Source organism: Mycteria americana, chromosome 13, assembly GCF_035582795.1.
Source record: "Mycteria americana isolate JAX WOST 10 ecotype Jacksonville Zoo and Gardens chromosome 13, USCA_MyAme_1.0, whole genome shotgun sequence".
Taxonomy (NCBI): Eukaryota; Metazoa; Chordata; class Aves; order Ciconiiformes; family Ciconiidae; genus Mycteria; species Mycteria americana.
Genome location: NC_134377.1, coordinates 6,083,062 through 6,100,795, shown reverse-complemented (window position 1 = coordinate 6,100,795; position 17,734 = coordinate 6,083,062). Strand labels below are relative to the sequence as shown.

The 17,734-nt window shown below is 45.4% G+C and overlaps 2 protein-coding genes across 7 annotated transcripts in view; both read right to left on the bottom strand.

Moving 5' to 3' along the window:
• The window catches only part of PRKAB1 (protein kinase AMP-activated non-catalytic subunit beta 1), a 423,514-nt gene that overhangs the window by 116,245 nt on the left and 289,535 nt on the right, over positions 1-17,734 (bottom strand). The window lies entirely within an intron of this gene.
• SIRT4 (sirtuin 4) lies at positions 7,186-16,445 on the bottom strand. 6 transcript variants are annotated; one of them, XM_075516105.1, is made up of 6 exons: positions 16,384-16,445; positions 16,142-16,298; positions 13,237-13,677; positions 12,257-12,551; positions 10,895-11,097; positions 7,186-10,439 (listed from the first exon to the last, which is right to left on the bottom strand). In XM_075516105.1, the coding sequence occupies exons 3-5, from the start codon at positions 13,554-13,556 to the stop codon at positions 10,933-10,935; spliced, it is 780 nt and encodes a 259-aa protein (XP_075372220.1). In that variant the 5' UTR covers positions 13,557-13,677; positions 16,142-16,298; positions 16,384-16,445; the 3' UTR covers positions 7,186-10,439; positions 10,895-10,932. The 6 variants fall into 6 exon arrangements, with proteins under 6 accessions (XP_075372220.1, XP_075372221.1, XP_075372222.1 ...); XM_075516106.1 differs by having other exon boundaries at positions 13,237-13,659; XM_075516107.1 differs by having other exon boundaries at positions 13,237-13,630.

Genomic DNA, 17,734 nt, shown 5'->3' with positions numbered 1-17,734 from the left:
CCTTGTGCTGTTCCTGGTCTGGAGCTGTAGGGGAAGAGGTAACATTGGCCTGGAAGCCAGGGGAGGGCAGGGAGCCCCTCTGAGGGACAGTATCTGCCCCAGTTTCCCAGTCCTGACGAGGTCCTGCACCAAAGCTTCCACCCAGACTTGGTGCTATCACACTACAGAGGCAGTTTTACTGGCAGAGGCTCTCGGGGAGGGTTTTGGTGAGCTCCTCTGGTAGGGCCTGCTGATGTTGCTCTTTGCTGACGGCAGGAGGAAGGACCTGGTTCATGACCAGAAAATAGCTCTGTTGCCTCCACCCACCGGAGGAGAGCATACAGCCTGCCCTGTCATCTTTGATCAGGTACAGAATGGAAATCTTGGATGAGTTTGACAATGATATACTGAGTATCCCCTGAGTATATCATTTTGCAAGCTGATTTCCTTAGAGGACTTTGAGGAGCAGTCTTTGTCCTACACTCAGCAATGCCTGCATGAGCTGTACTCAAACGTGGAGCAGAACCCAAGGATCTCTGAGAGAGGGCTTTGTGAAAGCAGAAACAGATGGAGAAGGAAGAAGCTGGCTTGATACCTTATTTGAAAGTACTTGCAATGCCTTCCTAGTGAAGGTCACTGGATCTTTGAGGGTATTAGGATGATAATGAGATAGGATGGTGAATTGCATTTTGTTCTCTTTTAAAAAAAAAAAAAAAGTGTGTGTGTCTTAGCCAGATACTCCATCTTAAGGCAAACTGAGTCCTAGTTTTGTACCAATAGTCGTTGCTTATTTTTCCTCGGGTATTTGTGTACAGGAATTTTCTGGAAACATTGAGCTCTTGGGGTTCTCCACAGAAATCCTGAGGATCCTGGATGCACTCCCATCATACAGCTGGAAGTGCAAGATGAGGTCTCCTGTCCTTACACACTAGCTTTGATTCTGAAATTATTGTTTGTAGACCAGTAAAGGTCCTAGGCAAATGTAAATGTTGCTGACATCCCTTTGTAGTGATAAATGATAAATCCCATTCTAGAGAAAAAAGTAAAATACCATCATTATCTGGAAGAAACACTGTACTTTTGAGCTATATCATCACAAGCAGGGAAGAGAGCTGGGGTGCAGTTGGAGGCATTTCAGAAATTGTTGGTATAAATTTTCCCTGTAGCAGGAACTCTCTAGATTTGAGGTGAGTAGTGTATCTACTACTGGCATCCAGCATTTGGGGCATGCTAGCATTTCCTAGATAAACTCAATGGACAGATGAAGGCACCAGTTCATTCTATATCTGTCTTACTCCATACAGATTTTTATAAGCCTGCACTTACATTTGGTCCCTTGATCATGCTTCTCATTTACATGCTGCTGTGGTGCTGCAGAAGACCTAACAGTAGATTTAAACAGCCCCCTGAGTGAGCCCAATATATAGGCAGTCTTCCTGCATAATGTGAAGTGGCAGGCCCAAGGCAATGGCAGAGGCAGGGGGGGTAGAAGGAGTTGTGCTGTTGCAAAGTTGCTTTTTAGGGCTTTGAGGAACGTTGTGGAAAGCAGAGTCTAAGAGCAGGCCAGTATTGCTTGGACTGACTTACTGCCAGCTTATGGGTAGTGCAAAGAGTATGTGAAGATCTTCTGCCATGCCGGTCTGTATTTCTGTTCCAAGACCATAAACAGAGTACCTGAAATACAAGGTATCCCTGTGCTCAGCAAGCGTAGGACCTCTGAAGCCCTACACAACACCACAGCCATTGCAGCTGGCATGTGAGATGCTGGAGGGGTGGTAGCTCTGTGGGCTTATGTTGCAGAAGTGAAGTCTCCGTGTCGTATCTTCCTTATCTCTACCTTTGTTTTCTAGGCCAAGAGTTTTCAGGCTCTGCAGGGGGAGCTGAATTACTCTTAACTATATGGGCATTGCAGAGATGAAAGAGAAAGTACTCCAGCTGAGACAAGACATGCAGAGAGCAAACAACTATGCTCGTCGTAATGACCGTGTTTCAGTTTCCATTTGGGCCTGGAGACCAATATTAGACACTTGTACTGTTGCTTTTCCTCTCAGGCTCTGCTTTTCTTCTTCTCTGCCACTGTCTAGTTAGTGATGCAGAAGGGAAAAAGTGCAGAATGTGATAATTGGGTATCTTTCCTTGGTGGGAAGGGAGAGGATGGGGCTGCACACAGAATTGCAGATATCATCTGTATCTGGAACAGTGGTTTTAAACCCCAGCTGGCTTGACTCTGTCTTTCACCTTCCTAAAGCAGTTTTGTTCCTGATCATTCAGGAGAGATCTTGGGGAGACTAGTGATAGGGTTTATCTACCATCTCTTTTATGCTTTTTCTCAGTAGACTTCAGAATACCTTACAAAAGGCCTGGGCCACAGTATTATGCCTATTACATTATGGAAAACAGATGCAGAGAGGCGAAGTGGCTTTCTGAATGTCACAGTGTGACTTCTGGATTGATCAAAGGACTGAGAATTCACTCTGGTCTCATCCTTCCAAGCCTAGTGCCCTGTCCCCTGGGCAACACTACCAAAGTTTTCCTCTTTGCTTTGAATCTGCTGTGTGCCTGTTGGCTATCCTGTTGCCTCTGGGGCTGACTGCCCCAGAAAATAAGAGACATAAAGGATATGCATCTTTTGGAGCAGAAATTTCTGTTAGAATAGATGGGGGAACATTTCTGAGTTATTAATATCCAGCATTTCGAAAGCACCTTTTACTGCCAGAGTGTTCCACAGACAAGATACAGAAAACAACATGTTCAGTGAAGGGTATTGCAAACCCTTCCCATTTAATCAAAAATATTACTTTGACTTCCTTTTCAGAGTGAGAACTTACTGCTGGTGAAGTCAGTATCAAAACTCCCACAAGTGAGGAGAGGAACTATTTGATATTTGCTGCTCTGGCTCCAAGCTGAATGCCTGATTTTTGGTTTCCAGGCCATATAGTGGGTATATATAGGCCTGAAGTTACAGGCCTATAACTTCTATAACAGAAGTTAGACAATTATTCCTGTTCAGCACTGACTGTTCCTGCAGTTTGGTGTCACTGGGAGCAAGGCCCTTACAGAGCAATAAATCAGATCCTATGTGGTTCATATGCCAGCTGTTGCAGAGTTGCTTTTCCCTGCTTCTCTCTCCTCTCTGCAGACTGTTGAAGGTCCCTCCCCACTCCCTTGGCTGGCCCAGCTCCTGTGGAGCATGTCCTTGGCCTGCAGCTCCTTGGACATCACCTGCGTGCCCTGATGTGACGAACTGTGCTACTTAGACTGTGCGCACAACACCAAAAATCTGTAGCCCATCAAGCTGTAGTTTGGGAATAGCCAACCCTGCTAGACACGGAGAAGTCTGTAATGTGCAGAAATCCTGCAAAGCCAGTCACTCTTCTGTGCTGGTATCGAGTGAAATAACCAGCTATTAAAGAGAGCGCTCCACAAACTGCCATGCACTGGGTCTGCATGGCTGGGCCTACTGGTGTGATGCTAAGGTTCTTGCTGTTGGTGTAGGAATGGGCACCCATAGATGTCTCTTAGGTCACCATCTCTTACCCTATTTTATTGTGGAGAGTGGTCCTTGGAAAGACAGAGGCAGTATAGAGATCTGAACAAGGCTCAGAATACTTTTTTTTAATGGTAATTTTGAGAGACCAGTGACTGTTTATTGAGGACTGGAACACAAAAACTTTACCCAGCTTGTCTCTGACATTTTCAGTGACTTTCTGGACCGTGTTAGACTGTTCATGTCTACTAAAACATGCCTGGCAGAACTTGCTCCCAGAGCCAGACACTGTTTTGCCACCTGGGGAGAAAAGAGCAGGTTCAATACCACTGTATACAAATATGGTGTTTCTGCTGTGGCTGTTTATACAGCAGTTACTTGCAGTACAGAGGACAGCATGCAATTTATCCTAGCTTGATAGACGGGATAAGTGTTTTTAAGATAACGTGAAGAGAACTGAATATAGGTGGAGAGTGTTACAAGTGAGGGAGCAGAGGTGATGGCTTGCATTGGTGTGTACAAAGACAGGTCTTGAACCTGACTTCCTTGATGTGAGGGCTTGCTGAGAAAATGCTTAGATGCTCAGCTGCCTGTGCCCCATTGAGCTGAACTGCATTCTCCTGTTTAGAAGGAACGTAAAAGTTCAGTTGATTTAATTGCTTTGTCATGCATCCTTACCTCCTTGAGCTGCTGTTCTCTCTTGGCAGTGAGGATGAGGTGAACTCGTAGGCTATTTGTTCCCTGTGCTTTAGCCCGTGACTAGTACATGCTTCCCTTGCACCATATCTGCATGGGGAAGGTGGGTAAAAGGCTGTTAAGAGGGACTTCTGCTCCCTTCCCCAGTACACCAAACAGTAGTGCTGCTGCAGCGACCAGTAGGGCAACTACTGCTGACTCCAGTTCTTCTGCATCCCAATAGTATGTGCCATAAAAGGAGGGCAAGGCCTTCTCTGCACGTTACGGGTAGCTGTAACTCCTTCCCTATAAAGTGGTTGAGATGATTCATCGGCTAAATGCTGCGTGCAAGCGCTGTCTTGTTTTTGTAACTGTGAAGTAGTGGTATTGTGGGTTTGGTAACAGCCTAAGACTATTTAGTAGACTACTTCAGCAGAGGCTTAAGTGTAGTAGTACAAGCTGGAGAGGGAAAGGCCCTGCAGTGCTACCGGGTTCTGGTCACTGGAGGGTACTGGTGGGAGGCGTGGTTCAGCCCACACCTTTCTGAAATGCCCCTTCTGCCTTGCTTGCTGCTCCCAAATGCTTCTCGCCATGGGAACTGCCAGTGGGAACTGCAGAAGGAGCTCAGGGAAAGCACCAGAAAGGTGGCTGGCATTCTGTGGTCTTTCTTAGAAGATAATACCCCAGATCAACTGTTTTGCTACTGGATACAGTATCATATGTCCCTCTTTTTATCACCACCTGAGCAGAAACCACTTGCTGCAACTGCAAGTTTCTATACCAGAAACATATTCACTTGCTTTGCAGGACATCACTAAAACTTATTTCCTGGATTTTTGGGTGGTTTTCATGAGCCACGAGGTTCATGTTTCATCACCCCCTTCAAAACAAGCTTTCCTCTTTGATCTGCTCTTCACAGCTCCAAGTTTCCCTCTGACTGAAAGGGCCAATCACCATAAATCTGGCAGAGCTTTAGGAATTGTCTTCAACCCATTTGGTGGTGTGCAACTCAATAAACGGAGGTTATTATTTCCCTTCATGCTAAGCTGTGAAAATGCATCAAAAAGCATTTGCGTCTTGTCTCCGCTCCAGTGCTCTTTTCCCCAAGCAACAAAGGGACTCATCTTAGTGAGAAGGCAGGCTTAATCCCACTTATGTGATAGCCTTGATCTCCTGAGGATCCTCCAGCTTTCCTTACCTGCAAGGACAGCTTCTTATTGTAGAAGTGGTAGGTGCACAGGGAGATGAGGAGCCTTGCTTCAGCCATGGTCAGTTCTGTGCACACAGGAGTCGATTGTTAAACCCAATTAAGTTCTGTCATGCCAAGTGCTAAATAGGGGAGGGTATAATCTGATTTTTGTCATATGCCACCTGCTTGAGTGAGAGGCCAAGCACTGCTGCCATCCCACCAGCAGCAGTTAGTGTCAGACTATGAACTCTGGGGCACAGAGTGACTTGTTGCAGATATTCAGTCTGTAGAATTACAGAGTCCAGTTGGATTTTCTTCTCCTTGGCCCTTGCCAATGTGAAGATGTGGGATCACACTGGAGATCTGGATGTAGCATATGTCTAAATCTTTCTATACATTTCTCTTTTTGCAAGAGTCTTCTGATAAAGGAATAGCAGAATGTCCCAGAAATCCTCTTTTATTAGCAAAAAGGCACCATTTCTGATTTACATATGCTGAAGCTGCATATGTTGTCTGGGTCTCGGCAAGGGCAAGCAGCACTTACGTCATTCACTCAAAGCCACTTGCCTGTAGTGTGTATAAGTCATAGCTCTGTATCATGAGGCCCTCTAACAGAAAATGCTTTTTCCTTTTTTTTTTTCTTTTCCCCTTTCTTCTCTTATTTTTAGCCTTGGTAATTGTTACCTGCTTGCCTAATTGTCCTGTCAGGGTGAGTGGGTATGATTTTCTTATTGTCCATCTGTGTCCCCTGCATGATATCGTGTATCTGTCAGGACTTGGATGCATAGGTGACAGAGCACTCAGCTGTGCAGCCCCTGTTGGGGGCCCTTGCAGTTAGAAAAGCTCACAGAACCGATACGATAGGAGGAAAAGGATTAATGGGCTCCTTTGTGGTGTTATTCCAAACGCATCATCCACCTCCTTTTTAAGGTTCCAACCAACCAAATTGAAGCTGTCGAACAGCCCATGTACCAGAATTTCCTGTCCCTACAGAAAGAAAGCACCAGCCGGGAGGAATCTGGCATATGAAAGATATTTTCACAGCATCTATCAGTGACGAAAATGGCCAGACCAGTAGGACTGGAGAGGCAAAGTCCTCTATCGTAAATTTACTCTCTCACCACTGTTATCGTTTCTGTAATCTAAAAACACAATTGCTAATGCTAAGTTAATTCAGATCTCAAAAACCCTGCACTGAGACACCACAGAGAATGGCTGGGTGTAGTGATAAGAAACTCTGACTTCAGGCATTTGGCTGAGACCCTCCTCATTTCTTTCCCATTGACTCTAGACAGCCTCCTAGGACTGTTGCTTTCAGTTGCTGTTTACCTGGGGCTGCCTTAGGATGGGTTATGTGAGAGGAAGACTCCATCTGTCCTGCCCAAGCCCCAGGTTTTGAATGAATAGACTGAGGAGACCAGTAAGTTGTCACTGGTTTGAAATACTTCCTCCCCCCTGCCCCCGGCCACGCTCCTCACAGCTGCAAAGGCTGGGAAAGGGCAACATCCAAGGCAGTCACAGGGGAAGAAGCACACTCTAGAAGGTAGATTTAGTCGCCTTCACTCCAAGGTTTCTGAACCTCCCAAGTTCACCATGGCCAGGGCCTTCGGTCCTTTTCCAGAGTGTCATGAATAAGCAGGTTTGTCAGTGGGAATAATCTGACTGTAAGATGTGGGAGGCTGCACTTACACCATACCCACCAGGCACGAGTCCTCTGTGCCATCTGCAGTCTGTGCTGCCCTTGCTGGAGCACAGTATGTGAAATATCTTTCTCAGGCTGCAGGCTGATTACAAAGTTTGCTGTGAGAATTTGCCCAGAAACAAAGACAAGATTTGCAAAATAGGAAGTAGCTTTTATTTGCTTTGGGTAACTCCAACCCCAGTTTCAGAGGAACAGCACAAAAATTCATTATAAGGCACTCTCAGCTCCTCTATCCAAACCTCAGGAGCTTGTCCTAGTAGGAACAGCTCTAAGAAAAAGGGAAGAGCGTAAGCTGTTGATTCAGCTAATTTAATGGTAAAAAAACCTGTCCTTGTGCTGTTTTCTGATGTGTATTTTTGCCACCCATAGGTGGACAGACCTACGACTTCAAGCCCTGATCTAAAATACTGGTGGACTGGTCTAACAACAGTGAGCCAGAAAAGGTAGGAGAGGATTGAATCATGTGGAGGATAAGGCTGGCTTAAAGCAGACAAGGTAGATAGAAAGGATCTGCACTTCCTTCCTGGTGATGGGGAAGAGAACACTGCTCGGGCTCTGTAACACTCTTTTTCTGTTAGTTTCAGCCAGTAACACAAAGATTACTGTCCTTTTGTTTAGTCTTTTAGGAACAATATTTCTCCCCCTTTTAAAACCCTCCTCCCTTGCAAATTCTGCATAGACTGAGAGAATAAATTTGAACACTAGGTCAGTTCTTTTACTGAGTTTGTTGTTTTCCCACAGCATGGCTAATTCGCATCCTATAGTGCTCAACCCTGGAGGTTTCCAGAAGTCCCTCCAGGCTGGTAACTACATCAGTAAGCTTAGAAACACAAACTTCTCAGGATAGGTCTTTGCTAGCTACCTGCAATGACATGGTTATCTTCTGATAGCTGTTATCTCTCTGCATTGCATCTTCCCACACAAATAGTCCCCAAGGAGTGACAGGGGAAGGTGTCAATCAGCATTAGAGTGATGCAGATCTGGCTTTTGGTGTAGGAACTTTAGGCTTTCTCTGGCATTTGTCAGTTGAGTGAACTTACTTCTCAGTTGTGTCTTGGGGAACATGTTAAGAGCTGAAGTGCTCTGATCCTGCTCTAAAAGAAGTCAATTTTAGTACTGCTGGATCAGCTTAGCAGAAAAAAAAAAAAAGGAACTCCTTCATCTCAGCCTCATATACTTGTTGTATGTATGCTCATTAACATATAGTAATAAACCATGCACAGGACATTTACTGTAAATGCTCATTTACTGTAAGTCATTGTCCTAGTGACTTAAAAGTATATAGTGTAATCAGTGAAGGGTCAGGGTAACATGACTCATTTATCAGTGATGCTGAAGAGACACCCTGACTCCTCTCCCACAGGCTCAGCTGCTGAACGGGAGAAGAGGCAGGGATAGATGTGGGAGGTTTAGTTACCTGTCACATTGCTAATGCCAAGTCCTCACTAGAAATGTTTTCTTGTTTTAGACTTCTTGGCAATGCTCCCACACCTTCTCAAAATGCTGGCTCTACTGGCACTAAACCTGCAGCCTCTGTTTTTAACACACCTGTCATGCAAGTTTCAAGGTGGTGCAGAACATGACATGGATAGTGAGAAACCCAGCCTCGGTTCCTCTGCTAAGGAGGCATAAATGTCTCTTCTTACATGGAAAAACCTATGCAAATAAACACTCTGTGCAAGCTCCCTGGCTGTGTGTGGAGACTCTGGTATGCCTTAGCAATGATTTCTGCAAAAGCTTTGGTTAGCAGGACAGCTGTACTGTGCTGCTGGACTGACAAAGATGGAGTGACATCTGTGAGCTTTCTTCACTACCAAACAGCAGATACCTAACTCGCTGGAAAGTGAGATCTCCATTAAATGAGAGCAGAATGCAGGTAGGGGTCCTGAACTTACTTCACTTGGCTTCTAAGTGAAGCCGTCTCTCCTCTGATCCATAATAGCCAAATCTTGAAACACTTCAAGTATCTTAATTCCCTCTACTTTCTGCAGAAATTGCGTGCCTAAGTATCCCTTAGATTCAGTGCTTTACTTGCTCCTGCCTAGCATGGCTTTGAATCAACAACAAAGCAAAAAAGCACTTTGCATCACGTGGTTGGTTGTCCTTGCTTTGCTACTTGACCTTTTAGCAGATGACTCTGGCATCCTTGCTTCCAACTGCTTGTTACAGTTCTTGTCAAAATATTAATACAGGACATGTGATATGGAAAGTAGGACTGGGGCATTTGGAAGACCCCAACAATTAATCTCCCTCATAGCCAGAAGGGGGGCAGTAGATTCACACAGAAGGTTGGGTCAAAATTTAGTGTTCTAGGCTGCGCAAGAGTCTATCTTTTAAACTATCATAAATAGTTTAATATGTCTTACATTACCACCCTAAGGATCAACAAAAAATGGTTACCCAGTAGTGATGGATCTCCTGTTAGGAGTGTGGAAAATTACATCTATTAATAGCTTGAGATTACCTCCTGAGGGAGACCTATTGTACAGATTTAATTGTATTTCTCTCTTAATTCATCAGCTGTTAGTAATTACATCCTGCATTTTTGCAATGGAAAAAATGAATCTAAACTGGCTATTGAGACTGTACTTAAATAAATCATAGGAGGGAGAGGAAATTACAATGCAAATAATATCAGTCTTGTAAACAATTTTAATTCACTACTTAGCTATTCATTAGTTAAATAACATCTCCAAAAAATGCATTCTGGAAAATGTAGCAGCCACACTGAAGGCAGTGCTGGTCAGATTAGCTTAAAGTAACTCCTCTGGCATCTCAACAATATGTAATTTTTAAAGGGTTCAGATGGTAAGCAGTTTAGCTTGTCAACTGACAGTTGAGAGAAATGCTGACTTCCCCTCCTTGCTAGAAGACATCAGCCTTATAGTCTGTGCTTTCAAATAATCTCTTACAAGAGCACTATTATTGTTCAGCTTCTATTTTGAACCATTTTTGGGGTTTTTTTAATGATAACTGCAGCTCCTCTTGCCTCTTTGCACACTCCACAGTTGACTGCTAGTGGTATTGGATCCTCAGCAGATACTATGATTTTCCACATCGCCCTCCTGTGCTATAGGCTCAAGTTATTTGGTCAAAATCCCTGTCCATCATTATTCTCTGGGGACAATTATAAGAAAGGTATTTTGTTTTCAGATATGGTAGTTTGATTATCCTGTCACAGTGAATGAAAAGGAAAGGCACTGTTTACAATGGCAAGGTAAGGCAGAAAAGTACTTTTTTTCATCATCGTCTTGTTTCCTGGTAAGCGGAGATGGTTTCAATGGAGAAAACTGGTCAGGTTGACATGTGCGAGGCTTGCTGCCCTCTCCTGGTGCCATCAGGGGCCGTGCATTGGATCTCACAGCTGCCTCTCAGATTGAGGTTTTCACTTTTTGAGATGATGAGTCCTGCAGGAGTGGAGGGAAGAAGCTGCTTTATAGATGGAATTGATTATTTTAAACAGCAGTGTTTTGATTAGGATTAGCTGGATCAATTCGACCAGGCACAGCTTTTGAATTGTCAGTTGCAAAGGCAACAGGGCTGATCGGGTTCTCTGAATCTGCAGATGATCCCCTGTAGCGTTCTGATTGTGACAAATGGATTGGAACTCAACACTGCCGAGTCTTCTGGCTACTCTTGCCCAATTTTCTGGGAGCGTTAGCACTTGGTATGCTTTTTTTTTAATGATTACAGGAAACAGTATCATGGCCCATCAGAGCATACCAGTTACAGACGAAAATTTACGGCCATGTTTTGGTGCACATTGTGGGAACATATTTTTAGTCAGCACATCTTGGTCTCAGCATGTGATGGGAAGCCATCTTCTTAGCCTGTAAGGTGACTGATCAGGGAAGGTACTCACCTTGTTGAAATAATTTTACTCCTGATAGCTCCTGAAGTTCAGCTTGTTGGGTCATGCACAACAATCAAAGGCAGCAGCTCTCCACAGCGGGAATTCAGTTTTAAGGATGCAAAGTGATCTAACCTTGTGGGCCCAATGTTAAGGACTGCAATTGGCAGCTGCTTCTCCCGGGCAGCGAGAGCAAACCTGTAACCAGAGTATACCTGCAGGAATACCAGAAGACAAAGTTACCGGCAGCTTAGGCAAAAGACGAGCTACAGAAAGGAGTAAGGAAAGTAAAATAGTTGCTGTTGGCAGTGGGAGAAGGGGCTGTATGTACGTGCTGTGTTAGGCAACTACACTTAATTCAGGTCGGAAACTTCTTCATTCAGGAGTGCACAGAAAAGAACAGCTTTTAACCTCTGTCAGCAAGGGATTTGCAGTTTCATAGAAACTGAAACTTCATAGTACATTGAAGGCAAATGTCCTTGTCTTTTAGCAAATCTCTGCAGCAGTTTTTGTTAGTTACCATAGGTACTTAAATGCTTCTGCTTTGACGGTTCTCACGTGGCCCAGCTTAGGTAGTACAAGAATGAACCTAAGGCATTTCAATCATTCCTGTACAAAGGATTATAAGCTTAAGAACTGCAAGCTCAAGGAATTTGTCTCCAGTATCCTGAAGCCAAGAGAATCACAATCGGGCAGCCTTGGTTTTATCTTGTTCTGGGAGGCGTTCGTTTTTTTTTTTAATGTAATAGAACTTGTTCCTGGAAAAATTTCTCTTCTACAAACTCTATTCCAAAAGCTTCCACGGGTTAAACTACAGGGGTTTCTAAACTCCCTTACCTTATAGATAAGAGGCTAATGGAGAAAACACATTGTGATACAAAGAACAACCCTAAGCAGCAACCAGAGACATTTCTGCTCTCTTCTTCAGAATTTAATTAGGAATTAGAGGTCCTAAAATCTGGGATTTCACACAGTGTGCCATGAGGCCTAGAAAGCTGCCAAAGGCTAAAAAATTCAAGCAAAAAAATGTGGGGTGGTGGTCTCTGCAGGACTGAATTGTATCGGGTATCTTGGCTTTATGGGCAACTGTGAACCTACAATGTACTGATGGAGGAGGTAGCAGAGAGAGGTCTGAATGTGTGAATGGAGTTATTTATAGCAGCATAAAGTAGACTGGCAATAGAGTGACAGGGAAGCCCAAACAGGCCAACTGTGAAGCCAGATTCCAACCACAGTAAAAACAAAATACAAAGAAGCTCTGGAGAGGTTGTTTTGATCCACAAGCAATTAGTAGTCCTAAATTGTGGGACCAAGGATTGTTGCAGCAGAGTAGCACAGAAATAGGAATGCAGTGCGGGAGGAAGACCTACTTACCTGCATAGAGGATCCTGCCACCAGCATGGAGTCTGATTCTGCCAGGCGTTGGTGCACAAAATCCACTTTTTCCCGGCTCACCGTGTCTCCAAAGAATGTCACATCGGGCTTCAGGATTCCACCACATTTACGGCAGGCTGGGACTTGGAAATTACACACCTGCTCATCTGTCAGGAAGACATCCCCATCTGGAGCCACACCGAACGCTTCAGCTTTCCAGGTAGGATTCAGAGCTTCAAAGTGCTCCTGGAGCTCGGAGCGCAAGATTTGGTCTCCACAGGCCAGGCAGAAAACCCTGAAATTCAGAGCAAAGTCTTAATGGAGAGTTTCATGTCAGCTGAAGATCTGGAGTCTACAACTTGTTCCTTAGAAGGCCTGGAAGGTCTGTTGTCATTATCTGCATTTATTTACCAAATAGTACAGGTCAAGGAGCTGTCTTTGTACCTCTGATTGTTGCTTTGTAGGAATGCTGTAGAGGAAGCGCTTTGAACCCTACCATGCATCCTCCCTCTCAGTTCAGGCTGTGCTTTTTCATCTGGAAACTTTGGGTGATCACAGCCAGACTGTGGTGGTCCCTCTCCAGTCCACTCACCCTGTGCATTTCTGGCACTATCCGCTCTGCTTAGCCCTGGATAATCCTTGCATCCGCAGGATCCCCTTGTCCTCTTCACTAAGAGGACTTTTGCTGTAGCAAGGAAAGGGGGAATTTTGACTGGTGCAGGCTGCAAGGGAAAGGATCCAAATAATGCTTAAAAAAAAATGGAGTGGTGTTCATGTTTCTTAAATACTGTGCTGTGAGCAGAACTGTTTTGTGATCTTTTTCTCCACCCTGGCCCAACAACACCTTTGAGCATGTCATCTCCAGGAACATAGCATTGACATTTTGCCTCCTTTCTCAGCAGGTAACACTGCACCTGCTTGTCAGTCACCCTGAACGAGAGGCCAGACGATTAACCATCCTCCCTCTGCTGACAGAGTACCTGTGCGTGCAGCCGTGCAATTCTGTCATGCGCTGGCTCCCGGCTTTGGTGTGAAGGGCATCCACATTCTGGGTCACCAGCCAGTGCAGCTTCCCCAACTTCTCCCACTCTCTTAGTACCAGGTGTGCTGTGTTTGGCTGGTGGGAGGAGAACTGGGGCCAGCCCACGAAGTTCCTTGCCCAATACCGCTGCCGGGCACTGGCACTACGAACGAACTCAGCATGCTGGATGGGCCGTCTGTCTGTCCTGGCGTAGAGCCCGACACCTTCAGAGCGGTAATCTGGGATCCCCGATTCAGTTGAGATTCCAGCTCCAGTCATTACAAACAGCCTCTTGGAGTTGGAAACAAAGTGCTGCAGCTCCTCTACTTCCACAGGATCTGGGGGAAGACAGGCTGGCACAAAAGCCAAGTTTGGAGAGGTCCTGGATACAGAATGGGATCTGAAATGATGCGATCTGATGGCTCTGCAAACTGCTGACAACTTCCTGGCAGAGAACATGTTCAGCTAAAAGCCAAGGACAGAACACATGGCAGGTAAAAGAAAGCAAAGAGCATGTCCTTAATTCCATTTTCTTGGGATTCTCTGGAAATTATGCTGATAAGTATTCTTTGCTCTTTTTTCTTTTTAGTAAAGAAACACAAATTATTTTGGAAATGTTAACTAAAGTCCACCATCCGAGGACAGCGTTCGTATGTCCCTTTCAGAGAGAGCAACACTGAGGACTGCTCAAGGTACAAGGACAAAGTTAGCACACCTGACTCGCAGGATTCCTGCTCTCCTATTGTGGTGTGAAGGATGGCTGCCTAAGAGGACTTCTAAAGACCCTAGAAAGACCTGAGCATGCAGAGTCTTTCCCAGGTACGTGCAACAGGGCAGAGAAGAAATGGCAGGGAGGCCAAGCACCCCACCCCAGAGACACTGTACAGCTGGTGTGCCTGGTTCCTCCCCAGAAGAGACCCTTGCTCTGCTTTCTTTAACATTCTGCCTGCTCCAAATGAGTCCTTTCTATTTACCCCATCCTTTGCACATGTTGTGGGAAGGGAGAGAAAAACAACCTTGAAATGTTGCTCTTTCAGGACAAAGGCCTTGACTGGAGTTACTCCTGTTTTTTTAGAAAGGCCTGATGCAGAACAGGCCTTGAAATGGGACTGAAGATGATTAATACACTGCCTAAATGCCTCTGGCACCTCCTCCTTTGTGGGTGCCACCTCCCCAGAGTCAGTGGAGAGGTGGAGGGGTACTGCTTTGCTTCTCCAGCAGGAACAGGGGACTTAGCTGAGAGAGAAGGGAACACTCAAATGTAAGGGGGGCAGAAAGAACTGCCTAGCAGGTAGGAATGGGAGGGGTATCCTGCTTTAAGGGAGGAACGGCGTGCCCTGTTGGGGACAGGCAGGATAGCTTTGCTGACAAGTAGCCTGGAATTGTGTGCAGGACCTGTTGTGAGAGGAGTGGATTGGTTTGGACCTTTATTTTGTTTGGTCTTTCTAGCAGTCTGTAGTTCTCCTTTCTCCATTTCACTATTTTAAAACTATTTTTTCTGGGCCGCTCTATGGTTTTGCATACAAAGTACAAAAAGTTTTGAAAGAAACAGTACTGAGAACTGACTGTCTGGTATTTCTCCCTCCCACCATCTCCCTTAGCAAGGGGCATTGTATGAGATCTGGAAGATGGAGGAAGGACTTTAATTACTGATAAAAAGGGGATGATCTCTAAAGAGTGATTGCAACAGATAGTCTGGTGCTTAAAACTTGCTTGGTATTGTGGGACACCTGGATGCAGATTCATGCCCACTCACACTTCTGCCCTCACCACCAGAAATTACTGGGGGACACTTAAGGGATTGGGTCTCACTGGGAGTCCTCAGCTGGCTGGAGCAGATCCCTTCAGGTGTTACAGGCAGTGGTTTGAGGGAGGGCTCTGTGCAGCTTGTTAGCCGTCAAATGGTTAAAGCATCTGGGCAGTTTCATAAATGCTGCCTACAGGAAACTTGCAGTGCCCGAGAAATCTGTGGCAGCTCTGAGAAAGTCAGAGGTATTCAAGTGGTGAGCTTGCTTGTGTAAAAGGCTGGCATCCATGTACTTCTGATGACCTGTACTTCAGTGCCTGGATGGTTTTTAGACTCCTGCTCTGTCTAAATTGCTTTGCCTCAAGTCCCTGGTCCCCCTCAAGTATCAGTTCTTACAGTAAATGGAGCAATATTTCAATACATTTAAAGTCTGGGTGTTCAGCTGTAAGTATCGTGATACTAAATTGATGCTAGTGGCAAAGAGTTGATTTGTCTCAGTTAATCTCCGGTTCTCAAGGCTTTGCGTCATCATCAGTTGAATGACAGGGAAGACTGGACTTCCTCCATAGTCTGAATTACTTTTTAAATCTAAGCAGTCGATTCTGTTCGCAATTATTTTTGCCTTGTTTTGTTGTTTAGCAGGAGTTGTGTCAGGCATTCCCTCTGAAGAGGTTTAATTTTCCATATGAATTAATTAGAAGGGACAAAGTCTCCCAATAAACTGTAATTTGCTTTGAGAATAACTTCTGTCATGATGCTCCCCAAAGGCTGTTAAGCCAGTTTGACAGTATTTAAATTGCTTTACCTGATGAAAATTATCCATTCCTGTCCCTTATCATCAAAAGATCTCTCAGAAGGAAATGTTGTGAGGGGGAATGAAATGGAGGTATAATATGGGTTGGCCCACAAGAGAGAGAAGGCAATGGGTAGGCCCAGCATTAAAAATAACAGATACATGTGAGAGCCGCTGTGAAGCGTAGAAGTAGGACAGCGTAGGAGAGAAACTTGCAAAGGACAGACTGTTTCCTGTGAAATGCAAAGCTGCTTTTAAAATGAAAGTGCTCAGCTTAAAAAATTATAACTACTGTACATAATAAGTGAAACTCTTTAAACGTACCTGTCGAGATCCGAGGCTAGAGTTTGCTTTTAACACGCATCCAAGATGCTCCACAGAAACAGATCGGACAAGTTTAAGGGAGAAGATAAACAGGTTTCTACAAAGGGTTATAGGCCGGAAATTCAGACGGATACCCACGTCATCCGAATCTCTTTTGCTGCAATAATGACGTGGGGAGGGGGGTAACAGCCGAACCGAACACATCAAATGAGTGGTATGGTGAATAATGCCTGAAAACTTACCTTTCGTACTGCTGCCGTGCCCGACGGCGGAAGGAAAGGGCTGGCTGCCGGAAGAGGAGTTTTCTGGGAAATGTAGTTCACAAAGAAACTCAGCACTAAGCACAAAGACTACAATTCCCATGCTTCGGAGAGGAAAAAAACCCCGAGTTCCTGAAACCTGATGAAGCCCAATTGAAAACACTAAGAGCTTCATAGCTGCCCTCAAGGAAACATACAAGGATAAAAATCAGATTTGATTTGATACAAATGCAAGTAATAGCTTTGATAAAATGCATTGTGGATGCTTGTCCTTATAAAAGCATGTGTTTTCTTTTGCGTTCCTCAGTGAGAAGAAAAATCCCACTGAGGGCCGTTCAAGACATCGCTTCTAGCTCAGGAATTCCCCGAGATGTAAATTGTTGGAGGCTGTGAGAGTACGCCAGGCTGATACGTTTGCCCTGTTCTGGCTCTCTTCCTTTGGTACCTATGTTTGGCCCCAGGAGAGATGGACCTGTCTGGCAGTTCTGATGTTCATAGTTAAGCACATTTGGAATGACGGGAAAAAGGTTTGGGAGAAAGATATGGAAAGGGCCTGTGGCAACACAGATGGACAAATAATGAAAATCTGGTCCATTGCGCTGCAGTTAGTGTGGCCAGATAAAACCCAAGAGGTCAGCATGGCACAAGTGATCTCCATACAGCTTCCAGAGGAGGCATGGATGAAAAATGAGAGGGCAGTTGTTTCTTTGATCCGGCTGGACCGCTCCCAGGGCATAGTCAGGCACCTTAAGGCACTTCAGTATTAAATTCTTTGCCACCGCAGGGCTTGTACCAGTTGTGCAGTTCACCAGCCCCTTCCTGGGCTCAGGCTGTCGTTTGCCTTGCCCGTTACCGGGTTGCTGGAGGTGAGTTTCTGCTGGCTCGGTGAGCTGGCTCAGCGAAACCTGACAGCTGGCAGGAGGGGAACAGGGACTCTGGGCTGGAGGGACCACCTTGCAGTGGGAGTGAGCTGGTGGGTCAGTGCAACCCAGCTTTGCAGAACTGCACCAATTACTCCCACCCCTCAGCACCTCATTAGCAGCAGGGATTTTTTCTGGCGTTTTCCAGTTGATCCAGCAGATCCTCCTTTCTAAGCGGGCAGGGGTGGCTACTCCTGGTGACTTTGAGTCCTTGTGCGAACGTGGCCCGTGGTGCTTTGCAGAGCTGACACCGTGCAGCTAGTTTTCAACACCAGGGCCGTGCTGCCCTGCCTGCTGCCTGCCCCCTGCTCCCTGGCAGGAGCTGACTGTGCCTCTCTGCTCCGTGCAGGTGTCAGTCTCGATAATGACATGAGAGACACTATGAATTGCCTGCAATATGGGGGTTGGTTTTT